General features: G+C 38.8%; 2 protein-coding genes across 3 annotated transcripts in view; both read right to left on the bottom strand.

Moving 5' to 3' along the window:
* Positions 1 to 3,152, bottom strand: part of LOC145503318 (D-inositol 3-phosphate glycosyltransferase-like) — a 5,853-nt gene extending 2,701 nt beyond the window's left edge. Inside the window, exons 1-2 of the mRNA XM_081482797.1 lie at positions 3,076 to 3,152; positions 850 to 2,032 (exon numbers count right to left, since the gene is read on the bottom strand). Of these exons, the coding sequence (XP_081338923.1) occupies positions 850 to 2,032; positions 3,076 to 3,093 (1,201 nt within the window). The 5' untranslated portion in view covers positions 3,094 to 3,152. The remainder of the gene's footprint in view (positions 1 to 849; positions 2,033 to 3,075) is intronic.
* The window catches only part of LOC145502347 (uncharacterized), a 115,362-nt gene that overhangs the window by 37,624 nt on the left and 50,201 nt on the right, over positions 1 to 27,537 (bottom strand). The gene's annotated exons all lie outside the window — the stretch shown is intronic.

Consider the following 27,537-nt stretch of genomic DNA (forward strand, 5'->3'; position numbering starts at 1 on the left):
TAGCTTAACTAAACTTTTTTTCCTTTTTCGCAGCCATTTCCTTGACCATGGTGGTGGCCAACCTCTTGCTACTTTGGCCACCACTCACATATAAATTTATTTCCTTATGGCTTTATATTTCTTTACTTTTTTTACTACTTTCATTTAGTAAACATGTTACCTATAAATTGTATCTAATTGAATTGAGAAAAAAAAAAAAAAAAAAAAAAAACAGGTCCCATTGCCTGGGGCAAGTAAATTTTGTTCTGGCTGAAGTTAAAATGGAAGTTTGGTGGTCTGGTGGGCAAGTGAAGTTAGCCTCAGCCAGAATTCTTGTTTGTGATAATTTCCAATCACTGAAAACAGTTTCAAAACATAAGATTGCAAGAGGAGCTAAACAATCAGTTGTACGTAGAAAAATTACATCATGGGATACTATTCAATCGTAGTCTTAGTTGAAAGCATGGATTAGCTGATACAGGCATGAACATTGTGTGTCTATTGGGCAAGTAATAGTTTAATCAGAGGATAAATGAAAACTGGAATGTACAGGCCCAAAACATGTGAAATAACTCTGAACTAACTAAAATGACAAGGTTACACAAGAGTAAAATTTTCTTTAGCAACGGCTCAAAAAGACCATTAAGAGGTCCTTAAAGCATTCCAAACCCTGGCAAAAGAGGGTCTTTGACCTTTGAAATCTATGTGGAAGGCAGTTAAGCAGTTGTGGAAATCCTAACAGAAGGAGGGCCCGGCTAAAATAACCTTGCTCTCTGCCAGATGTGTGTGCATTTTCTTTTTTTTTTTTTTTTTTTTGGACACCTGGAAGTTTAAGAAAGCTTACTAAACTCAATAAATATGAAACTTTACCAGCTACAAGGTTCTGCATCCTTTCCACAAGAGCATCACAAGGTTCCTGCCAGCTGTACTTCTCCAAATACTTTTTGCGAAGATGATCAGACTCTTCAAGTCGAACACCCCTGCCTCTTCCACGGACATCCTCAATTCTGCTGGCCCAGTCTTTAGGATCCTCTGAATCTACTACACAGTTTGAGCCAGTAGGCACTCTCCTCAGAGCTTCTCCAAGGCCTGAGTTACTGCTTACTAGAACAGGCAGACCAGCAGATAATGCCTCAAGGGCTTTCAATCCAAAGCCCTCACTCCTTGATGGCATGATTGCCAGATCAACCATGCAGAATAATCTGGCTAGTGTTTCTCTGCTTTGATCAAAACTGTGAACAGTTAGTTGACTGCTGTCAATTCCATGCTTGAGAAGCTTCTCCTCTATTTCATCTCTTTTTTCTCTTGGTGTACAGACAAAATTTAGTTGGTAGGATTTGTCTCCCAACTGGGCAATTGCTTCAGCAGCAAGGTCATATCCTTTCAGATTAAAGTCTTCACTATCCCCACTCCCAATAACTAGAACATAAAATGAAAACCTTTTTTCTTCAGTGGCTTGCTTCACATCCTTAAATTCAGTGAAAATGCTTGGGGTAAGATCAATGATATCCTGGTGTTTTGTACTAGAGCAAAGAAATCGCCTGCAAGTATCTGCCAGCTTTGGTCCCACTGCTACAACTTGATCTGCCAACTCGCAAAGTTTTATCTCTGTTTGCTGCATCTTCTTACCTCTGGGAACGGTATGAACAATTTGAATCCACTTGCACTTACAATTCCGTTGTATGAGTTGTATTTGTCGACCAAGATGTACTCCATGTCCAATAATACAGTCCACCGCATGGTCTTGTGGTATGTTGATCAGCCAATCAACTGGATCAACACCTGTCATTTCCTCTGCTTCAATGAGCTGCACCTTGTGACTAGCAGCAATTCTCTTGTCATATTCACTGCACTGAGGGAGAAACATGCTAACTTGCACATTGGGATGTTTAGCCAACTGTATTGCTAATTCTCTGTTGACAGTTGACAAGTCTCCATCGATTAACGATCTCCATTCACTACTTAACAGGGTAACCAATAATGGGTTCCTTTCCACTCCTTCCTGGCCTTCCTGCGATGTAGAGGCTACAGGTATGCTGGGATTGGAGAACCCCTAAAACAAGAGTGGATGGACATTTCCCTTTGAATGTTGAATAACTTTAATTAGTATCACCCAAGTAGTGGACTAATGCAAATCCTGCATTTTGATTGGCTACGCTACTAGGGGACTATTAGTAATAGTCATTGAGTAGCGAAAATTGGCGCCATCGAATGTGACGCTTTCTTTCGTTTTATTCCCAAATAAATATTTCTTCAACTTGCATTTGCTAACTGTATTATTACCTTTTCTGTCCGACTAGTCGGGTGATACTAAAACAATTAGACCCTTCGCCCTCAAGGGCCACAGGTCAATAGCCCATTCGGCTTCGCCTCATGGGCTATTTGTTAATTAGTTTAAAATAACAGAGTCCCTTATAGCCCACTAGATAATTCCCCCACTTTCATTGGCTGGCATGGAATGGAATTTCAGAATGAAAGTAACGCATTCCTTTGAGCATAACATATTATATATAACCACCCTTTGCAAGACTGTTTGTTCATGATCATTTTTAGCATTGCAAGTCATCACAATTACTGACTGTATAACAAAGTAACAAAAGCGTGGCTGCCTTTTGGCTTTTAAAGGCAGCTGTGCCAAATAGTTAGAAAAGCAAAGAAAACAGGACTGTTTGAGCAAAGTGATTAACTTAAATCCAACTTTCTCAAGTAAAGTTCTACAGAAGTAACTGCTTATGCAACAGCATGTACAAGAATGCTCTGGCCCAGAAAATAAATAATAATTCAGTAAGATCCAAACTCTTAGACTGACTACTGAAATCATATTATCAAGGAAATGAACCACAAAGCAGCAATAAAACTATTATTGCTTGTATCACACAAACTGGCAAAAACAGATCAATTAGAAGTGTTTTGCAATAAGATATTTAATATTACTAGCTGATCACTGGTTTATAGTCATTACTTTTGATTCTTAAATCAGTTTCTTAGATTAAGTAAAAGAAAATTTAAAGCTTTTCATTATTAAGTAAAAAAAGTATCCACAGTCTAGAACACTGAAAATGTCACTCAAATCTAATTAAATTAATATGATGTTACCTCTGCTGGTCTTGACATCTCAGGAAGCCTCTAGGCTTGAACACTGAAAGTTAAGAAAAATAAAAACTCAGATCCAAACAGTCAAACAGGGAAATACACTGTAATTGAGCCTGACTAGACTTGCCCACTTGTCAGGATGTGAAAGCAGAGCTCAAAGAGCAACAAATGTCTGCGACGCTCAGTATGAACATGAGGTAGAACAGCTCAATCGCTCTCTAATCAATTTGCTCTCTAATTGCATGAATAAAAACAAGACAAATCTGGCAGTAAATGGGACTATGGACACTGGGTGTTCAGGCCTGGGATAGCAATGAGAGTGGGTGGTAGCGACACACCCTGGACAGGTAATTGGGTGGCTAGCAGACACACCCTGCAAACTAAGTGGGGCAGTTAATGGACTCAAACCCCAAAGCACAAACACAAAGTGGCATGGGGCAGTTAGTAGACACGAACCCCACAGCAGAAACTTGCGCCGTTGGCAGACACATTCAGAGATAATGAATGAGGGCAGAAACCCTTGGGCGGTTAGTGGACACACCCAGTGAATGAATTGGGGTGATAGCAAACTCACCCAAAGAACATAGCCCCCCAACCTAGCTACTTTAGGTAGCTAAAAATAAGATGGGGTAAGGGAACCACCCAGCCTGACGCAGGCAATAGCTAAGTGGAAGGTGTGCATGCACCCAAGCCAGTAGTCCAAGTTTATTATAGGGAGGGTAGAGGAAGGAAAGGAAATACTGTACCACACTAGCAAAGGAAAATAAGTGAAGTGGCTAGCGTGCTACTAGTACAAAGACTGGTGAAGCATAACATGTCCATGAGTACTGTTTGTTGAGACCAGATTTGCCACAGATGGTAAAACTGATAACATAGGATAAGCATACAATAGTTCACGGATCTATAGGAATAATAATATTGACATGAGCCTTAATTGGTGATAAAGAAACCAACTTACCAAGTCAGTGTAGCTAACAGTGTCCATTGTTGATTAGGATATAATTAATAATATAGGATAAATGTTTATTGATAATCTTTGAGTATTTTTTAGTTATCTTTAATTATCTTTATCATTATTATTGTCTCTGAAAAGCCCTCGTGGGGAGTTGACAATAAAATTTGTATTGTATTGCATTGTATATCAAGTTCCTTGGCATGTTCATAATGCACTTACACAATAAAGAAATAGCATCTCTGTGGCTAGGACATATTGATGGACAGTAATACTTAAAGCTCTTGTGGTTAACCATATTTTACAAGTAAAGTGAACCTGGATTTCTGTCATACATTTGGTGTTATTTTACTCATGTCAATTTGCGTTTCCCTTCAGGTCATTTTCTATATGATTTTACCGCCGATAACTCGACCATCTCTGTCAGTACGTGACAATTAAGTCAAAACAAACATTGTACTGAAGGCCATTAAACATTAAATTTATTTTGAAGCAGCCGTGTGAACTTTTTCCTTTCTCTTGCATTACACTAAATTTTTTATATTTCACTAAACTGGTTACATTACATTAAATTTGATTAAAATGTATGCTGCATGAAATAAAAAAACCGTCAATGTAAAACGAAGACTGCAGACTGCAGACCGGGGGTGAAATGCAGACTGAGGGTAAAATGAAGACTGCAGACCGCAGATCAAGGGTAAAATGCAGACTGAGGGTAAAATGAAATATTAATAATAAAAAACGAGTCATAACGATAAAATGCACCAATTCACAAACCTCTTGATATATTTAAGTCGAGTACAAAGATTGAATGTCTTTCACAAACTATAGGCTGGATACCTACAAGTTTAGCTAGCCCTGTTGTTGTGCTGTCGTGTTTTGCTTGCCTTTTGTTCCGAACAATGCCGAGGCCACTTGAAGCAACTAAGACACGCGGTGGTTTGAACGTTACTTTGTCGATGAAAACTAGACTGCGGGCAGTCTCTCTTTTCCTCGAGAATCCGTGGGGAGGAACGCGAAACAAGTAGCCGTGCGAGCGTGACTGTGCCGCGAGCGGCTAGTAGCGCGGGTCCTCTAACGCCCGCGCTACTAGTGTCTCGCGGCATCGCCGTTCGCACGTCACGCTCACAGTCACGATAGCACGCTTACTTGTTTTGCGTTCTTCCCAACTGTACGGTTGTATTCTACCGTTCAGAAAGACAACCGAGGAGTACAACTAAGAGCGAGTTTCCGAGTCGTGCAGTTTTCGGAAGTTGTGGGCTATTCCAATATGGCGGACTGTACGAATCACATGATATGCGAATTGGCCGTGGTAAAATTATGTTGATCAACAATACAAGTACGTTTTTATTTACCCGACATGTTAAGAATAATGAGTAGAGAGTAAAGCAGTGAATTGTTGGGAAAATGTTGTACATTTCTTTAGGTCTCTTCACGTCTAGTTTGTACACCGTAATTAACACTGTAGACTTCTTTGACTTAGGCACTGTTAACTACTCCGGTTGGCAAAAGTTTTATTGCTTGAACACACACACTAATAATGAATAAAATGCCGAGCTAAACTTACAAGTTTTTATACTTATGTAAATCTTAGAAAGTTCCAGAAGCGTCTCTGCATATATTTGGGCTTGCGGGACAATGCATACTAATTATCAAACACTCTGCATTACGACTATGCCTGAGAGGTGACAGAATAAATAGAACTACATAAGCTGATTATGTAACAGGCACAAGAGTTTTTAAATACGTCTTTCCTGGGAGACAATTTTTTTTTTTTTTTCTTTTTTTTATTGAGCTCTTGATTCGGTAGACCCCCGAATTCAAACTTCCTTTGCCTTGTCCCTCTGGCCGGTAGGATCTTGAAAATACTACTGGCCAGAGGGACAGCTTGTGTATAAAGTAACTGGACTTAATTCCATTTAGTCCATACAGCGTTTTATTTCTAGAATAGTTTGATACATTGCTCTTTAGTTTTAAACTACACTAGAATCACTCTACGGTAACACTTTCAGTTTTCTGTGATCTAATTGTCCCTCTGGCCAGTAGGATCTTGCAAATACTGCCGACCAGAGGGACAGCTTGTGTATGAAGTACTTGGACTCAAGTCCATGCACAGTTTTATTTGCAGAATAGTTTGATGCATTGTACTTTAGTTTTATACTACACTAGAATCACTCTATTGTTAAATATTTTCAGTTTTCTGTGATCTTGTCCCTCTGGCCGGTAGTGTATAAGGTAATTGGACTTAAGTCCATGCACAGTTTTATTTGTAGAATAGTTTGATACATTATTCTTTAGTTTTATACTACACTAGAATCATTCTACAGTTAAATTTTTTCAGTTTTCTGTGATCTTGTCCCTCCGGCCGGGAGGATCTTGAAAATAGACAGAGGGTGAATCTTGGGACAAAGCGAAAACCAAAACTATACATGTATTTATAGTTCCGTGATCGATGCAATACATCTGTGTTCTGTGGTTTCTGTGCTTGAAGATCTCACTCATATTTGGTTATTACACAATAAACATTCCAGACATATTGAGGTGTTCACAGTTTTGGCTGTTTCACTGTAATAAGTATTTCGGTGCAAAATAGTGTTTCTTGTGTTTTAAGAATACATTATTGGGAAACTTTGCTTGAACTCCTAACAAGTAAGCTGTTTGTGGTATTTCTGTTACGTAGTTTTGTCATTTGACTTGCAGGAGTCACAACCAGAAACTACAACATAAAAGATTTTGTACGTTCATATTACTCCTCCCTTCTTGCCAAGCAATCTTAAATGTATTGGGCTGTTTGCACTTCAAGCAGCATCATTTACTTAAAACCGTGTTACCAAATTTTTTGCCTATCCTCTCAGCAAGCTGTAACTATGATGTCCTTGCCTAAAAGTCATTCTCGCTGCTCCCCAAAATTTCATCTCTTACAGTACTCCTGTAATTTGAATTTCCTCAAAAAAATTTCCCAAGGAACTGCTAGGCTTTGTGCTATCAGACACAACTTTCTTTGCAGGCTAATATTAGTTCAGAAGCCGAGTCAAACAACTCCTTCATATACATGTAGAAGGAGTTGCTGTTTTCCCTTGGCTGATAAGCTTTACAGGCAATACAGATACTTAAATGATTAAGCTATTTGGTGAACTTCTACGTTCTAATTGGTTTGAAATAAAATTAATATTGAGAAGTTCATGCTAAAAACAACATTCAATCTGAGACCTCAAATCGTACCCAATCTGACCTCCAGGACGTAATCTTTGTTTGCACGTGACATCATCATTTTCTAAAATCCAAAACTAAAGAGCCACCAATTGAAGTTTTTTATCCTCATCAAGCATAAGAGGGGTGTAAATTTACGTCTTTTAACAACTTTTCAGCTTAATAGCTTGCTTTGTCTGGAAACAAGCACACTTTGAATTTCGGAGTTATGGCAGTGCGTAACATAAAGTTACAGACGCATTTGTCAAAAAATATTTACTCATCTCATTATTTTTAGCCTTTTTAGAAGTTAAAATATTAGGAAAAGTGCTTATTTAGATGTTTGCTTGTTCAGTTCAGATAATCAGCCGCCTAGATATCCAATGTAAGTTCCAGATGTTTGCACTATTTGCCTGCTGCCATGTTGGTGTACAGTGGAGGTACAGCAACAAGGTGGCTTCATACTGGGCTCTGTAAATTTGCTCAAAATATTTCGTCAAAATTTAATATCTGAAGCTTGGGAAAGCGCACAGCCTGTAGAGCTAATACCAGCTCTAGAACTCTATGTCTACTTTTTTCCTAATTTAATTAATTAGTTAAAAGTCATTTGCTTTTATGCTTATTTAAAGTTTTCATCAGCAATGTATAGGCTTTCATGAAAGGTCAGCACATGCATCATGTTTATCAGTTCCATAGTTGCATCTTGTATCTGTAATTTTTGAGTAACGTTTGAGAAGGATCAAGAACCATTCATTTGAAGTACCATGTATTTCATGTGATCTGAAGAGTTCATGCAAGTCTTCTAAGTTTTCTTGCAGGTAGGATTGTCAAAGTTTAATTAGTATGTAAAGTTAGTATCTTTCTTACTTTCTGTAATGGCAATTAACAAATGACACTAGAATATCTCCCTTTCTTTGCTGAGGCGATGTCGTCCATTATTGCAAGAGGCCTATTAGGAAAATTATTTCAAATATTATCCTTGCAACCTTTTCATGAAATATATGATCTTGAACATGATGACACTTCAGTCTGTACTGAAAAGAAAAGAGTAACACTTTTGCGGTGTCTAAAAACTGTTTGCATTCCATCTAGTGAGTTCGACTTTCTTCTCAGTTTATGCTCATCGTCCTGGTCCAAGTAATTATAGACATCCTGATCTTCTATTTAGGTCTTAAAACTGTTTGCATTCCAGTTAGTAGCTTTTCTTTTGTTGTCGTTAGTCTATATTGAATGTCCTGGTTAAAAAAAAACCATACACAAATTGGGATGTCAAGTCATCTTGGCAAACATGCATATCTGGTGTTATGCAATCCCAAGCTTCCTCTTTTTAAAAAACAGTCAGTAGATCTGATCTTGACCTTGCCTTTAGGTCATGGAGGTTTTGCAGTCTTGAGTGATATGATTGTGTAGTCTAGATCTAGAGTAAGAATATAGTTTAGAATCAGCACTCCGCTGTTGTAAATGCTGTCTTTAGGGTTACCGTATGCCTTTTGAGGTGTCTTGCATCTAAGCAATGCAGCTAATTTGACATGTAAACAACAAAAACATGTCAGGGAATATTTTAAAATATTTTCTTTTTTTTCCAAGAGTGATTTTTGTACAATCACTCCATATACTTTTTTTAATCGTATATAAAAAATGTTGTGTAACTTTTCACTGAAATTGATTATGGCAAAATGCAGACACATCGTTTTAACACTTTGGGTTTGGAACCTGAGTAACGAATTTAATAAGCAAAAAAAATTGTATCGACCTGCAGCTTTCTAAAGGTGATTTGGATGCTCCCATAAGGGGGCCTGGATAATTGGTCAATTAATTTTATTTCAAAATTCTTGGTCTTGTTTGATAAACAGCTCTGTTAAAGCTTTAATTTGATATAGGGGCTTAGGTATCTACAGTACAGTATAAAACAGAAGCATTACTTCTCTTGAATGCGAAACACCTCTAAAGGTATATGGTAACCTTAAACCATGAACTTATTCCTTCCTTCCATTTTTTCTGAAACAATTTATGATACGGCCACCTTTATAGCAGAGCTCCCGGCGGCCGCCACCAAGCGGAGCCCCATAACCAAAGAAACAGAACCACATGCACGCATAGAAATTGAAAACCATAAAAGTCAGCTGTTTTTTCATGGTCAACATGGCTAGGGGTGTGGATCGTGGCACGTGCGCCCAACAACGCGGAACATGGCGGTAATACTCCAGCTAAAACCAAGTCATGCAGCCTTGGTTTAATCGTACATTCATGATATTGGACATCCATGTTATGCTCAATTGACAGCTGTCAAAACAAGGTATTTCATAAAATATGCTAATACTACCTTTTAAAAATTACTGGAATTCTACATAGCCTTAGGACTCTTCCCAAAAGGGACCGTAAAAAGATACAGTTAAAGGTATGGCAGCTGTACAGTATTACGAACAGCATATATGAATGTACTGCGATCCATTCCCTACCACAAACTTGCAACAGTCACAATGACAAAATCGCTGTGGCACAAATGCTTAAAATAACACTTTGTTGATGAATACGTTTATGTAGGCTTCCAATAACAATTCAACCTTAATACTTGATATGTTTTTTTTTTTTTTCTCCACTAAGATCGTGGACTACAAGGACTGTTAACTACTGGGTTACCCCATTAATTATAAAATTTTGTTATTAAATTATGTCAAGAATTAATAAGTAAGCTACAATTAAGTTATACTATCTACACATATTTTGCCTTCACTACATGTAGACAATTGAACGCACTTGGAGGTTTTGATCAGCCAGGCCAAGATATGTTTAATCAACACAGCAGTAACATTGCAGCTAATTAAATGAATAAAAAATATATCCTACATCATAGGCTTCCCAAGCCTAAAATACGCGGTGTATGTGACAGACACAGAATTGTGTGGGAAAATCACCGATCATAAAAAAAAAATTGTGTAAATAACTATCTCATTTGAAATGAAGTTTTCTTACCTCAAATGTGTCGCGTACCTGCCTCTTCTGACGATTTTAAAGCCATTCTGACGTCGTTTAGTGAAGTTATTTGAAACCATTGTTTCTCCTTCTAAAAGAAAATCTTTTAGACGGAGAGACAACGGTAGGAGAACTTTATTTCAAATGAGATAGTTATTTACACAATTTTTTTACGATCGGTGGTTTTCCCATGCAATTCTCTATATCCACAAGCTGTCGCATACACCACGTATTTTGAGCTTGGGAAGCCTGTGCCTTCACGTGCACCAAAGCTCAACACCTAAACCCCTAAAAAAATTGAAAAATAGGTTCGCAATGCGTACATGTGTGGCTTACAAGTTATACTTTTAATTAGGATAAAACTGAATTATCATGAAAAAAATGAGAGACACTACTAAGATTTTCAACTCGAAAGGTCAGTGATCGATAGAAGAAGGTGAAAATATGAGGTATTTTAGAGAATAGGGTGCTATTACAGAGAATCACAAAGTGTGCTCGTGTGGGGCTTTCAACTATTTAGTTTCATCGTAGTAAAGGTTACAATATGGTAAATGAGATGCTGCTGTACTGTAAATGTATTTTCTAATTTGTGAGTAATTGAAACTTATTGCTTCAGCTTATAACTAAAAAGGTTAATAGGTCTTGATAAATATATCGCACACCAAACTTTAAAAAAATTTTTCTTAAGGGTTTAGCACACTATTTGTAAAAGTCAGCAAAATCAGCAAAAGATTAACTGAATCATTGTATTGTACATTCATTGTATTATTTCCTGCTGCAAAGCAAGCCCTTTAAAATGTAGGCAATCGGTTAATTGGGGAGCATTTGCCATTTTTTGTGCTTGCTGATGAGATGAGATATTTGTTACTGGAGTGTAGGTATCTTTCAATCAATCAATCAATCACTCAATTAATCAATCATTCACTCAATCAATCAATCAATCAATCGAACAGTCAATCATTCAATCAATCAGTCAATCATTCAATAATATTTTAGCTTCATTTACACCACAAAGTACAAGCTCACACCATATCAAAGCATAACCACAATAGCTCTAAATGGAGTGGACAATTTCCCAAGAAAGCCTAAATCTTTTTATGAAGCCTGCAAATAATTATTCCATGAGTGCAGGTTGGATATAACACGATGGATAGCCAACGAGGCATGTAGCATTGAGTTGACTATAATCATTTCATATCCAAGAAACGCGAGTGCAATAATCGTTTTTATTACACACTATAGTCACCATCTGTTTTCTCATTGGCTAAAACCTACGGTTAATTCTGGGAAACACCGCAACCTACGGATTATTCACTAATCTGCTAGCAGATTAGTGAATAATCCGTAGTTTGCGCGCGCAATGGATGATTTCCAAGAGCAGTGTCAAGTTCACGTCAAAAATAAACTGTGTTCGGTGCGTTAATGAGATTCAGTTTTTGTTTTTGTGATGTCAAAAATAATCAAGGTCTTGGTTATTGTTTCAGTCTCAGCCTTCGGCTTCGGCTGATAACATTTACCTTGACCTTGATTATTCCGGATATCACAAAAACCTCATCCAATAATTGTTTACGCCTGATAATTAAATTATACATATAAACTTACCATATATATTTGTAGAGCATGGCATAATTCCTGAATGATATACTAGTACATGTATTACCGCTAACAAGCCACTGGAAACTCAAATTGTATTATGCAATGATCCAGTTTTAAATAAAACTGATTGTATATATGGCTTAACAAATTTACATAAGACAAATCCATACATCACATTAATGTATGGTAAACAATGTTAATTTAAAAAATAGCAAAGAAATTATCGTCTAAATCTCCAAATATAATAAGCTTACTTTACGAACAATGTGATTATGATTTCTAAGTACAGTAAACAAATACAAATCAACTCTAATATGGTAATTTATTTCACGTTTGAATATCTTATTTAGACCAAGAGAAAAGGTCACAATTCATATTCAAAGTGAGGCGAAGAAGCGTACTTACTCAAAACGATAAAAATAAATTTCGCAAATCGACAGTTTACAGTCAACTGATCGTTGAATGACCTCTTCCATGACTTACATTTGCAAACAAGCAATTCCACTCATTCCATCCAAATGTAAAGCGATGAAATATATTACCCTCTTGTTTCCGAAAGTCTTGAGAAGGCGTCTGTGATTTATATTGTTTTCAAACTCAAGCAGGGCGATGGACAAAACACTGACCCGCAGTCCATGGACCACCCCAATGGACTACCCAAATGGACTACGCTAAAATGGACTAACTCTAAAAATAATATAATAACGCTAGTATAATATAATAATAATAACGCCAAGACCAGTATTTTTCTCAAATGCATTGTAAACATTCAGATTCAGCCTGTTTGCTTGCAAATTATTTTGGAACAATTAAGGGCTATTAATGGATGGAAAGGAACTGAATGTTCTGCGGGCTACCTTGTTAATTTGTCGTTGTTCCCGGAAGGTTTACTATTCAGCCATTAATCCTGTCATCTCCTATCATGTCATCTTTTAGCTTGTGCATGTGTAGTGGCTGACTGAATCGCATGGAATAAAATTGAAAATCACTGTGTGACATTTACATTTAATAATGTGCCATTCCTAAATCAAATAAGACTGGGTTCCTTTCTCACATTTCAATCACTTTTCAAGTTATTATGTTTACACTTGTATGATCTTGATACTGATTGGTACCTCTAATTGATAACAGCCATTAATAATCAAATGATGAAATTTGGTTTGATTTTACGCTTTTCGCACCATTCTGTGTTCAGCAGTTGCTTATTTTAAGTACAATTATTCAAAATGGTGGCTAAAGGCTGTACAGGGTGAACATAAGCGGAAGTTATGTGTACTTTAAGTATACTAGCAGCTAAGAACATTAAATTGTACTCATTTGGAATATTATTTTTAGGGTTAGTCCATTTTAGGGTAGTCCATTTGGGTAGTCCATGGACTGGGGGCCAGTGTTTTGTCCATCACCCTCAAGCGGTACTGTCTTTGAATTTGTGGTCACCGATGGAGACATTTTAAACTTCTGACGGTTCAAAGCAATGAATATTGCCTTTGTGCATTTGGTGGTTTTGACCTTGTCAAAGCGCGTAATTAGGAACACACCCCCTTTTGTTTGCGTTCATGTCTTTAGGCAGTGTCAAGTTTCTCCTGGGTCAACTTATCTCCTGACGTTCCAGAGGTCATTTGCGGCCTCTCGTTGATCGTTTTACCCACCCTTCCCTTCCAATGGGGTTAATTTCATTTTTTCTTCCGTGCTTGTTTTTCAATAAACTTCGTTTTGCCCCAAACTTTTTCCAGTGTATTTTCTCTTTGTGTTTTCTAATTCAAAACAGTACAACGGTTCCTGTAGAACCTGCACTGGACACATGTCAAGTCTGTCCTAGCTTTCGCGAGGAACTTTACTCCCGGTGACCGTCTCGATTTGTCGACTTGCCTGAATACCTGAAAGCGAAACAACAATTGCAAACGGGTTTCGTTACTTGTACTTAATTACGAAGCCAGATTTTCGACACGTAAAAGAAATGATAAGATGCAGAACTGAACACCAAGCTCAAAATGAATACGACTTACCTTTAAAACTAAAGGCAGAGGAAACTAGAGCCCGATACGATAAAATGGCCGCTTTCTGAAGCTTTGAAGCTTACGTAACTTAGCCGAGCGTAGACTGGAGCCTATCCTCGACGATAGTAAACCACGTGACAAGCGCTCTGTTCACCGTGACAAATCTAGGAATAAATATCTTGGCCATGACATAGCGTGGTTTACACTTCGTGTAAGCCACACAAAAATAAAGACCGTGTATCCCCGACCAAATGCAGTGGCACTAATGGAATCAAACTCGGTGCAGAGCTTTCTTTTCATGCAGGATCCCTGATTGATGAAAAAATATTTCATGTTCATGTGCAAAAGGGGTAAATACACCGAATTCATAAATAGCGGACCGCTCGGATAAGCCTCGGTACAAGAGCATGAAAACGAGGCGGGTGAGGCTAGAATCCCCAACTCCATTATGGCGATAAGTGAAGCGGAGACGCCTACAGCTCCAGTTTTACTAAAGGAAAGTGATATCACTGAAGCTAGTCTTGCCGGAAGGAAGCCAGCAGAGTTAGGAAAAGCTAATCTTTTGTTTTGGTAGCAATTTAAGCGTGATCGTGAAAGCACCGCTCGTAAGACGACGGTATGTTTACATCGAATGATCCTTTGGCAACGAAATAATATGTTGCTATTTTCCGCTAACAATACAGATCCTAAGTTCCAACATTTCATTTTCTTTAGACATTCGCCTATTTCCTTGACTTGCATGTAAAGTTGTTGTAAAACTTTGCTGAATAAAATTTAAATTATTTCGAGTTTTGTAAATTATTTTGTTGTTTGTGTACCAGGAATAAGCTTAATTAACCTGTATGTCCATATATACACTTACCTGGAACAACAAAAAGACGGTTGTTAATCAAATTCATAATCTCGGAGTAGCACTTTTATTGGCATGAACAGCAAGAATAATATGACTTTGTCATATAAGGTTAAATAGTAGACACAACAAGCATGCTACCATAGTTGTTTTATGTCCTTTTCACAGTAAATGGTTTGAACCCAGGAGTATCAGTAGTTCGTATAGTGTGATCGTCCGGGTGAGTGTAGTTCTGAAAAGAACTGTTGTTGGTGACTGACGTTTCGACAACCTGAGCGGAAGTCATCTTCAGAGTCAAGTGAATAGTGTTTGTCAGTCGATGATCTTATAAGTCTGGTCCGTTGAACGTGATTGGTCAGTATAGCCATGATGGTATTGGCTGAAAGACTCGTGTAAAGTTTGTCATCAGTCATTGGTGGGTTTCGATCCGTCTATTGTTAGTCAAGTAGGTCGGTTTTGGTCCGTGTATTGTTAAGTCGGTCTGTTAGAAGTCCGTTTGTCGGTTTCGTTTCTGTCGTGGATAAGTCGTTTGTAAGGCGCCGGTAGTTGTTGACATCTGTTAAGAGGCCTTTGTTCTAGGTTAGTGTACCAGCTTTCCAGAGTCAGTCGTTGAAAATAGTTTGTACTGTAGGTTAAGCACTGAGCAGAGTCCCAGTCAATGTTGTGGTTTGTCAGTTGATGATGTACAGCAATGTGATTGTTGGCATCACCATTTCTCGTGGCTCGTTTGTGTTCAGTCAGTCTCGTGTTAAGGTTTCTGCCAGTCTCACCAATGTAGGAAGCCTGGCAGTCGGAGCATTTGATCTTGTAAACTGCTCCCTGTCTGTCGTTAGGTTCGTCTCTGTCTTTCACGTTGGTCAGTAAGTGTCGTAACGTAGTTGTAGGTTTGTGGGCTACACGAATGTTGTAGGGCTGTAGGATCCGCGAGATGGTCTCAGAAGTGCCCTTAATGTAAGGTATAGTCACTGTAGTAACAGGCGTAGGGTTCCTGTTCGTAGCGTCAGCTTCAGTAGGTCGATAAATGTTTCGTCTAATAAAGTCAGCGTTGTAGTTGTTTTTGTGAAAAACACGTTCAAGGTATCTGTTTTCGTCACGTAAGCTGTCCGGTGTGTCACAAACTAGTTGCGCTCGTCTCGTCAAAGTCTTTATAGTCGTGGCTTTGTGTGAAGTCGGGTTGTAGGATGATTCGTCAAGTAATCTGTCGGTATACGTTGGTTTTCTGTACACTGTCGTTCGTAGTTCGTTGTTGTCGCGGCTTACCAAACAGTCTAGAAAAGGAAGTTTTCCATTTTCTTCGATCTCTTTAGTAAACTGGATGTCGGCGTTCTGTTCGTTTAGGTGGTCGTGAAAATCGTCAATTTCGTCTTTGTGAATGGCGGTAAAGGTGTCGTCAACGTAGCGTAACCAAAGCGGTATCGTCTGTCGGCAAGTTGCAAGGGCGCGTTCCTCCACGTGTTGCATCACAATTTCTGCGACAACAACAGAAACAGGCGACCCCATTGCTGTTCCATGCAACTGTTTGTAGTGTTTACCGTTGTACTGAAAGTAAGTCGATGTAAGGCAAAGGTTCAGTAAGTCCATGATGTCTTCTGTAGGTAACGGCAGTTCAACAGTAGATTGTTGTATAGCGGTCTCGGTACACTGTAATGCCAATTGAAGTGGAATACTGGTGAACAGTAATTTCACATCAAAGGACACAAGTTTGTAGTCGTCAGGTATCTGTACTGTCTTAATAGCGTCAATAAAGTTCTCCGTAGATTGTAGTTTGCGTCTTGATTTGTCAGTAAGGGGTTGCAGTATGGTCGTCAAGTACTTAGATAGTTGATACGTAGGGGACCCACAGAATGACACTATAGGTCGCATCGGTATACCAGGTTTGTGCAGTTTCGGTAGTCCGTAAAGTTTCGGTGGTCGAGGTACTGAGCACCTCAGTCGATAGTAGCGTTGAGTGTCAATAGCGTCAGTCTTTTTAAGCGTAAGTATTTTGCTGTTAAGTTTACGTTGAAGTGCTGGCGTCGGGTCGCGTTTAAGTTCTTCGTAAGTTTGTTTGTCGTTAACAAGTGCGTCCATTTTGTCAAAGTAGTCAGTCTTGTCCATAACAACAGTGACGCGTCCTTTGTCGGCTGGTAGTATGACAATGTTGTTGTCGTTTTTCAGTCGTTTCAGTGCTTGCTGTTCGTCTTTTGTCAAGTTATTGTCAGGTTCAAACCATTTACTGTGTTACGTTCACTTGGACGACAGAGAGAACGACTTGCGAACAACTACATCAGTTCGGTAAGTACTGTCAGACGAATACGCCAACAACTTTGGTTCAACCACCGCTGCAAAGACCAGGGTCTCGTTCCGGCCGGACTTAAACTTAAGTCTCCGTTGAACACACAAGAGGCCATCCAGATCGTCAAATCCACCTGCAGACGTCTGGTCAAAGCACGGATAAACAACTGTCACAGAAGACTCAACTACTGCAACAACAGACTACAACAACAACTTGACAAACTTAAACAACTGTTACCGACTAACTTACTTGACACTGTTATGACAATCGCCGACAGGCGAGCCGACAAAACCACAGACCGCGTTCGTACTGAACAAGAACGAAAACTGACAACACTTCAACGCAATAAAGACAGAAAACGACCGAAAACTGACGACAACTGGGTCAGGAATATTTCTTCCCGTCCCTTAGACAAAACCGAGACTCACGTACTGTCCTACGGACTAAAACACTCAGTGACGCCTAAACGGATACCGACCGAGTCTATTGTATCTAGTGTTGAGGCGGTTCTGTCTCGTCAGCGAGACTTATCAGAATCTGCCAAGGATAACATCAGAAGCAGAATTGCTTCCACGGTACAATCAGCCTCTATACCTGACAATAACTTGACAAAAGACGAACAGCAAGCACTGAAACGACTGAAAAACGACAACAACATTGTCATACTACCAGCCGACAAAGGACGCGTCACTGTTGTTATGGACAAGACTGACTACTTTGACAAAATGGACGCACTTGTTAACGACAAACAAACTTACGAAGAACTTAAACGCGACCCGACGCCAGCACTTCAACGTAAACTTAACAGCAAAATACTTACGCTTAAAAAGACTGACGCTATTGACACTCAACGCTACTATCGACTGAGGTGCTCAGTACCTCGACCACCGAAACTTTACGGACTACCGAAACTGCACAAACCTGGTATACCGATGCGACCTATAGTGTCATTCTGTGGGTCCCCTACGTATCAACTATCTAAGTACTTGACGACCATACTGCAACCCCTTACTGACAAATCAAGACGCAAACTACAATCTACGGAGAACTTTATTGACGCTATTAAGACAGTACAGATACCTGACGACTACAAACTTGTGTCCTTTGATGTGAAATTACTGTTCACCAGTATTCCACTTCAATTGGCATTACAGTGTACCGAGACCGCTATACAACAATCTACTGTTGAACTGCCGTTACCTACAGAAGACATCATGGACTTACTGAACCTTTGCCTTACATCGACTTACTTTCAGTACAACGGTAAACACTACAAACAGTTGCATGGAACAGCAATGGGGTCGCCTGTTTCTGTTGTTGTCGCAGAAATTGTGATGCAACACGTGGAGGAACGCGCCCTTGCAACTTGCCGACAGACGATACCGCTTTGGTTACGCTACGTTGACGACACCTTTACCGCCGTTCACAAAGACGAAATTGACGATTTTCACGACCACCTAAACGAACAGAACGCCGACATCCAGTTTACTAAAGAGATCGAAGAAAATGGAAAACTTCCTTTTCTAGACTGTTTGGTAAGCCGCGACAACAACGAACTACGAACGACAGTGTACAGAAAACCAACGTATACCGACAGATTACTTGACGAATCATCCTACAACCCGACTTCACACAAAGCCACGACTATAAAGACTTTGACGAGACGAGCGCAACTAGTTTGTGACACACCGGACAGCTTACGTGACGAAAACAGATACCTTGAACGTGTTTTTCACAAAAACAACTACAACGCTGACTTTATTAGACGAAACATTTATCGACCTACTGAAGCTGACGCTACGAACAGGAACCCTACGCCTGTTACTACAGTGACTATACCTTACATTAAGGGCACTTCTGAGACCATCTCGCGGATCCTACAGCCCTACAACATTCGTGTAGCCCACAAACCTACAACTACGTTACGACACTTACTGACCAACGTGAAAGACAGAGACGAACCTAACGACAGACAGGGAGCAGTTTACAAGATCAAATGCTCCGACTGCCAGGCTTCCTACATTGGTGAGACTGGCAGAAACCTTAACACGAGACTGACTGAACACAAACGAGCCACGAGAAATGGTGATGCCAACAATCACATTGCTGTACATCATCAACTGACAAACCACAACATTGACTGGGACTCTGCTCAGTGCTTAACCTACAGTACAAACTATTTTCAACGACTGACTCTGGAAAGCTGGTACACTAACCTAGAACAAAGGCCTCTTAACAGATGTCAACAACTACCGGCGCCTTACAAACGACTTATCCACGACAGAAACGAAACCGACAAACGGACTTCTAACAGACCGACTTAACAATACACGGACCAAAACCGACCTACTTGACTAACAATAGACGGATCGAAACCCACCAATGACTGATGACAAACTTTACACGAGTCTTTCAGCCAATACCATCATGGCTATACTGACCAATCACGTTCAACGGACCAGACTTATAAGATCATCGACTGACAAACACTATTCACTTGACTCTGAAGATGACTTCCGCTCAGGTTGTCGAAACGTCAGTCACCAACAACAGTTCTTTTCAGAACTACACTCACCCGGACGATCACACTATACGAACTATTTATGTCTTTTTGTTGTAGCTTTTCTTTGAGTGCACTTGAAGCAAAGGGCCTAGCAAGGGCGACCCTATAAGCCGGAATGATGGACCGGTAGAACGGCGGAACGGCGGAAAATGAAAACTTGTATGGTACTTCTTGCTAAAGATCAATGGCCATAAATGAGCTCATTTGTTTGCCAGTATTTGTTTTTACTCGAAATTTGTGAAGATTTTGATTGGCCGCATACCTGGTGTTATAATTATGTACGTTGCTGGCTTATTGGAAAAAATGGCTAAAGAGTTCTGACCAAATACCTTTGTGCCATGCATGTACAAATTTGAGAGCATGCAGGCGATATACATTTGCAGTGCCACAACGAACAAAGTGGAAGGACAAAAAGCTCGATGAAATTGATGCAAGAAACATAAGAACGTCTCTCTAAGACAGACTTATAGTTTTCCGCAAGGAAAGCTACAGCTATCTCTGGCGAAGCCGGACAAAGATAGATGTGACATCCGTGAAAAGAAGCCGCATAACTTGTAACAGTCAATCAAACAGCCGGGCCCGGCGTAATAATACAAAATGCAAGTAACCAACATGTTCACGGAATATTTCAAACTTTGCCCCTCCAGAGTTAATATTTAGAGAGCTTAAAACATATCTTGCAGTACAAAGGAGCCAAAAAACTAGCACGTGGAAAAAAAACAGAGGTGGCAAAGTCTACAAATTACACGCGGATAACAGCTGAAACCACACAGAACTATGACCTCTAACGGCTCTACTCTGGTGAAATGTCCTCCTAAAAACACAGGATTATTGCTTAGCGAAACATTTAAACATCCCTCTATCGTAACATACCAAAGGGGCAGATCCTTAAAGATAAACTAGTTCGAGCAAAACTTTCAAAGCGGCTATTACACTTGGATAGGAGCTGTGTAGGCCTGTCACCCCATTGTTATCACTGTAATATGCGAAAGCTACACGAGAATTGGTAGTAGAAATCTAAAGGATAACAAATTCTTAACAATAACAAAAGAAATATTTACTATTTTACACGGGGAGGGGGGTTTCACAAACCCATTTCACTTTCCCTAACTCCTCTTCAGATATTGGGTGACTTTCCGTCATTCCGTCTTTTAGGATTTCGGGTGATTTTCCGTCATTCCATCTTTTAGGATTTCGGGGGATTTTCCGTCATTCCGTCTTTAAGGAATTCGGGTGATTTTCCATCATTTCGTCTTTAAGGATTTCGGGGATTTTCCGCCGTTCCGTCTTTTAGGATTTCGGAGGATTTTCCACCGTTCCGGCGCCGTTCCGCGATTCCATCTTTTAGGATTTGGGGTCATTTTACGCCGTTCCGTGATTCCGCCGTTCCGTCATTCCAGCTTTTAGGGTCGCCCGCCTAGTAATTTCCATTCTAAGTAGCTTTTATAACTTCAGTATCATGCTTGGTCATTTTGCAGCTCATTTTATGGTTGACAAGCAGTGGCCTTATCAGCCATCTTTACAATCGATTTAGGGTACATTTAACATTTATAATTTTTGGTATTCAGTTTTGCTCCGAAACCATTATCAAGGTAAGCTGGTTTGAGGGCACAGTTACCAATTTTACCCATGGCATAAATTACATGAAGCAGCAGGTGACATCAAATATTTTTATTATTCTGCTAAAATTGATTTCTCAATAAGGTGGTACCATTTTTTAGTCATATATAATGTAAAGGGCAACTTATTGGTATTGTCACATGAAGAGCATTATGTTTCTTATTCCCGTGGTACTGAGCACCACTGAAAATTGTTCCTATAGTCCTTTACGTTTAAAAATGCTTCAAATATCCATCTCCAAGAAGTCTCTATGCATTTAAAACTTAGAGCTACGAAAAACAATAGTGTCCGCACACTGATTATCTTTTTTCACCAGAGCAAATTTTACAGATTTTAGATTTTACTCACTGTAGTTAAAACGATGATCGAAAAAGGAAACAATGAAGGATTTCTCCATAATTAAGCCAGTTAACAGAGAACGCTAAAGTTTCTTATTAAAAATAAACTTCCCGGAAGAATGCTGAAAATTATTCTAACCTAAAATTACTATGTATAAAGCCATAAGATCCATCAGTACTGATTTCAGACATATCAAGAGCTTTTATCCAGCAAATGCTCATGTTTATTCCTGTAAGATCCCTAATGGGAAATCAAGAATTAAAAGGGAAATAGTACAATCATTGACTTTTTTATTTCGGCTTAATCATTGTAAATTTCACAAACTGACGTCAGTTTTTCATACGTCTGTCCTGTTATTGATCATGAATTTCGTCATAAAATTGTCAAAGTAGCTGTGGATCCACAAGGCGATAGCCGAGTGGATTCGCAGACTACTTTGACACTGTTATGGCGAAATTCATCGTTAATAATAGGACAGAAGCATTAAAAACTTATGTCAATTTGTTTTCACGATAACAAATTGTCAAATTGTCTGGGCTCGCTCGCTGACGCATCGCATAAATCATAAATTCATGTGTCTGCCCGCTTATTGACAATAAAAATTAGCCAATGAGCGCGCGAGAATTTCTGCAGTTATTATTAAAAAGGAGATTGACAATGAATTTCTCTCGGCAACCTGTTGACCTTCATGATTCACTGTAAAGACACAACTAGACCAAAAAACAGCAAGAAACGATCAAGTCTTATTTGGTAAAATACTACAGCTGTGTATCTGAAAAACAGCGAAAAAGTGAAAAACGTTCTGTGTTCAACTTTAACCCTAGTAGAGGTTGCCAGAGGATCCGCATCATTCGATGTAAACATAAGAAAACATACTGTCGTCTTACGAGCTGTGATTTCACGATCACGCTTAAATTGCTACCAAAACAAAAGATTAGCTTTTCCCAACTCTGCTGGTTTCCTGCCGGCAAGACCATCTTCAGTGATATCACTTTCCTTTAGTAAAACTGGAGCTGTAGACGTCTCCGCACTTATCGCCATATTGGAGTTAGGGATTCTATCCTCACCCGCCTCGTTTTCATGCTCTCGTACAGAGGCTTATCCGAGCGGTCCGCCATTTATGAATTCAGTGTATGGAGGTGCTATTAGCAATTTACCAGGTTTCAGAAGAGTGTATGGATTTAGTATTTTGGTAAATTATGTTCCATACTTGCTGCATCAGCAAGCCTAGTGCAATACTAATCATCTACTCGACATTTCAACAACAACAACAAAACAGAGGAAAACTACATGAATACAATATGCATATCACTACACCTGAATCAAACGAAAGATTACAGAAATGTTACAGAAAATTCGTTTAAGATTGATTTTAGAGGCATTTAGAGGCTGGAAATCGTCCAAAAACTCAAAGACTTGCGGTCAAGTTTAATAATTATTCGTGCTAAAGCGTAATTTGAATATTATTTTTGCCGACGGCTTTGTAGTCCTTTTTTCGGCCGTAGTTTTACCAGTCTTCCACCAATAACCTTAAAAGAAATTCAGCCAATCATTTCACTAAACCCAATAAATTAAACAAACAAAAAGTCTCTATAATTTATTAACTCAGTATGCATGACAACATACACTGGAGATAAGGTAACTACCGAGTTAGGAGTTGAGTTGAGTTTGAGTTGAGTTTGAGTTAAGTTTGAGTTAAGTTTGAGTTAAGTTTGAGTTACCGTTTTCCGTATTTTTCACTAAAACAGGTGTTAGATGAGCGGTCCAGGTCATCTTTTATGGAAAATAAGCAGATCATTTCACATTAAGTTTGTAGGGTTAATATGTCCTCACTCCTCGTTTACTCCTAGCAACTTATTGCATTGTACATTTTGTAGGCTTTGGGGCAATGGCGTGTCAGCCTTGTCAGGATTACTACTGTGATATTAGTGACACTGACACAATCAAACGAAGGTAACAGAGTCACAGGTGAGCGAAAACAAACATGGCCGCCTATGACTCTTAACCGCTGACTTCTCCTCATTCTCCACTCGGCTTTAGTACGTTTTTAGTCAAAAGTGTAAAAAAAAAACCGGCAACTCAAACTTAACTCAAACTCAATTCAAACTCAACTTGACTCCTAACTCAGTAAATAGCCGATCTTCATACACTGCACGAACGTCAATAGCTGTCAAAGATAGCTAATCGATGGTTTTCCTTCTTCCAATGGTAGACAGAAGAAGAAATTGTAGCAGTCTACGAAGCGGCGGTCCTTACTAACACAAAGAAAACTTCAAAACTCGCCTGGCAGTATATACAAATACATTTTTGTTACTTTTAGAGGTAAGGTTATCGGTATACGGCGAAAAACGACAGAAAACTAAAATTTTTTGTTTACAATATGCAACTTTATATTCAACAACGACTCTAGTCTTATTGCTTGAAATTGATGAAAATTTCTCCCAGTATGGTTCCAAATCAGATAATCAGGGAGACTTTAAAACTCCAATTGATGACATAAGCTTTACTTCTAAGCTTCTCTTGCCGAAGTAACTAGATAATTAATTTTATGGAAAAAGCGAATGTTTCTATGGAACAAAGTCGCTTACCGTCGTCAATAATTGGCGGTTCACTTCAGTTTGAATCGTATGGGCAGAAACGTCCTGCAAAAGTTGCGCAGACTGAACTGAACTAACCTTTTCGATAGCTAAACGAATCAGCCACTTTTTCTCGCTGTGTTCTTTCCTCTAAAAACACGAAACACGTTTGATTTGTCTTGTTGATCACCCGATGAAATCATGACTTCTTGCACGGCTGTACATCTCGACGCGCGAAGTTCTGTAGTCTTCCGAGTCAATTTTTCGGGTATTTCAGCTCTTCTCTATAGCCCTCGTTCGCTCTGCCTAACGGCATTGTTCGGTATTATTTCATCTTCTTTCTCTAGCCCTGACTCGATTTAATTCACAGCGTCGTTCAGTACTATCTCGCCTACTTTCTAGCCCTGGCCCGCTTTTTCGCGATCTTCTTCACGACTTCTCTGGTTGTTAATCCTTGCTCTCTGCCGTTCTCTTTCACGTTTGCTTCAGTTAAACCCTATCTTGAAAACGTTAGATCAACTTCTCCAATCGTTTGTTGACATAACAAATAGAAATGAGGTTTTTTTCTCACTTTCTTGAAAAATCTCGCGTAAAAAAGATGGCATTCCTTAGCTTCCCCGTTAGGGCTATCTCGAGACGCCCCTCCCCCTCACCCAGAGTCTGTACGGAAGGACGGACGGACGCTCGCTCGCTCGTACGCTGACGTCATAACCAAATTTTCTCGGCTTGATGGGTTACCAATTTTCTTAACCCATGGTGCTTTGCTGGCGCACTTCGCGCGCTGAAGCTCCGTTAAGAAGTCTCTTTGTGTGTTATTCTTCTTTGTGTTAATTATCGAAAACTCAATAAAAAGTTGTATTGAACGCGTGTGTGCGATTGACTTTTGTTTGCTTTGTTATTTTTTGTCTTTAATATAAGTAATATACGCAATCAAAACCACCACTTGTTGTTTTCATTTAATTGAATTTTATTCAGTTTGCAATAAGTGACTAATTAAAATATGAAATTGATACTAATCAATTGACAATCAGTTAAATGTAATTTGAACGTGTAAGGGGTAGCCTTGCAGGCTGGGTTGTAAGATGATTCGCCAAGTGGTCTGTCACGGTATGTGTAGGTTTTCTGTTAATTGTTGTCTGTAGTCTGTTGTTGACACGGCTAACCAGGCAGTCTAGAGAAGGTGCAGTTCAACCCCTATTAAACGGCCATCCACGGGGAAATGGATCGTGGCCGCTTAAAAGGGGTTGGCCGCTTAACAGAGGTAAAAACAATAGAAAAGTCCTCACTGAGGACTTTGATTACTGGCCGCCTAATAGGGGTGGCCGTTTAATAGGTGGCCGCTTAATAGGGGTTGGACTGTATTTTACCATTTTCCACGATCTCCTTCGTCAACTGTATCACTGGAAAAGTTGAAAATTTACAGAGTATGTAAATAACATGTAATTAACATGCAAATAATCAAAAAAAGACTGTAAAGAATAATTTACATGATTTTTCGCCTTTTACATGTTTTGGAGGTTTCATGTAAATAACATGTAAATATTTTAAGTGAAACATGTAAATGATGAAGAAAACACTGTAAATGTTTCAAAGCAAAGGGTTAAGATCATGTAAATAACATGTAAACTGTTCCTGCAAATACTGTAAATAGCCTGTAAATTTATTGTCATTCAACCTGGAAACCCGTAAATAACATGTAAATTTAATACAGGGAGGGTGCCATAATACTGTAAATAACATGTAAATAAAAAAGGGGAGGCTGTAAACAACATGTAAATAAAAAAAGAGAGGCTGTAAATAACATGGAAAATGAAAACAGGAGCCTGTAAATAACATGTAAATCGAAGAAGGGAGCCTGTAAATAACATGTAAATCGAAAAAAGGAGTTTGTAAATAACATGGAAATCAAAAAAGGGGCCCATAAAGAACATGTAAATCGAAAAAGGGAGCCTGTAAATAACATGTAAATCAAAAAAGGGAGCCTGCAAATAAAATGTAAATCGAAAAAGGGAGCCTGTAAATAACATGTAAATCGAAGGGAGCCTGTAAATAACATGTAAATGGAAAAAGGGAGCCTGTAAATAACATGTAAATGGAAAAAGGGAGCCTGTAAATAACATGGAAATGGAAAAAGGGAGCCTGCAAATAACATGTAAATCGAAAAAGGGAGCCTGTAAATAACATGTAAATGGAAAAAGGGAGCCTGTAAATAACATGGAAATGGAAAAAGGGAGCCCGTAAATAACATGTAAATCGAAAAAGGGAGCCTGTAAATAACATGGAAATTGAAAAAGGGAGCCTGTACATAACATGGAAATTGAAAAGCAGAGCCTGTAAATAACCTGTAAATTGAAAAAGGGAGCCTGCAAATAACCTGTAAATTGAAAAAGGGAGCCTGTAAATAACCTGGAAATCGAAAAAGGGAGCCTGTAAATAACATGGAAACCGAAAAAGGGAGGCAGAAACCCTGTACGATAAATGACTTGTAAATAATAACTTGAAGAAAAATGCATGGAATGTACTGTTTTATTGTAATCAAATCTGTTGACCTTAATTATAATAGTATAAAATATGCAAATTTATACAGAATCAGAAATTTATTGCAATCAGAACAAACTCAGTAAAATTCAAATAGTTTTTATATGCCATGAATAAGGTTTACAATGTACACATTGCAACAAATAAAACATGTTTTCTTTTCTATCTATCCATAACAAGACGACTTAAATGTAATTTTGTGCATGGCCAAAATATTTTAATACCATGACTGAGCTCCTTTAACCGAATTCAAGCACTTTTCAAGAAGACTACTAAAATTCAAGACCTTTTCAAGATTGTGCGAAACCATGTCATATTCAGCTCTATTTAATTCATAAATAATAAAATGATTAAGAACTATACTGTTGTCAACTACAACTAGTAAAAATTTTGCAATTTAGGTGTATTACTAAATTAAAATTGTTTGCGAATGGATACCTGTCTTAAATATATACTAAATCCACAAAGTCAAATGTAACATAATGATAATACCTTTGTCATAAAATGAATGAATAAACTGTTTTTTCTCACTAAGTAATTAATGTAGGATTAAATTAGCCTTAATAATGAAAAATGGGGGAGGCACGATGGCCTCGTAGTTACATGTAGTGCGCTCAACTCCTGATCGAGCGATCCGGGTTCAAGCTCTAGGCGGGTACATTCTGTTGTGTTGTTGGGCAACACACTTTACTCTCAGTGCCTCTCCACCCAGGTGTATAAGTGGGTACCAGCGAATTTAATGGTGGGGTAACCCTGCAATGGACTGGCATCTCATCCAGGGGGAGTAGAAATAGTCCTAGTCGCTTCCTGCTACAGAAAGCGGGATAAGCTCCAGCCTGTTGGGCCACGTGGCTCGTATGCAGACTTTACCTTTACCTTATTATGAAAATTACTGCAATGTAAGTGTGAAGTATTGATCAACTTTTTTCATAGAGTGAATTGTTCTTTTGAAATAACAGAAAATAGGGAGAAAAAACATTAACCACAAGATAGAGAT

The sequence above is a fragment of the Orbicella franksi genome, chromosome 11 (genome assembly GCF_964199315.1).
Source record: "Orbicella franksi chromosome 11, jaOrbFran1.1, whole genome shotgun sequence".
Taxonomy (NCBI): Eukaryota; Metazoa; Cnidaria; class Anthozoa; order Scleractinia; family Merulinidae; genus Orbicella; species Orbicella franksi.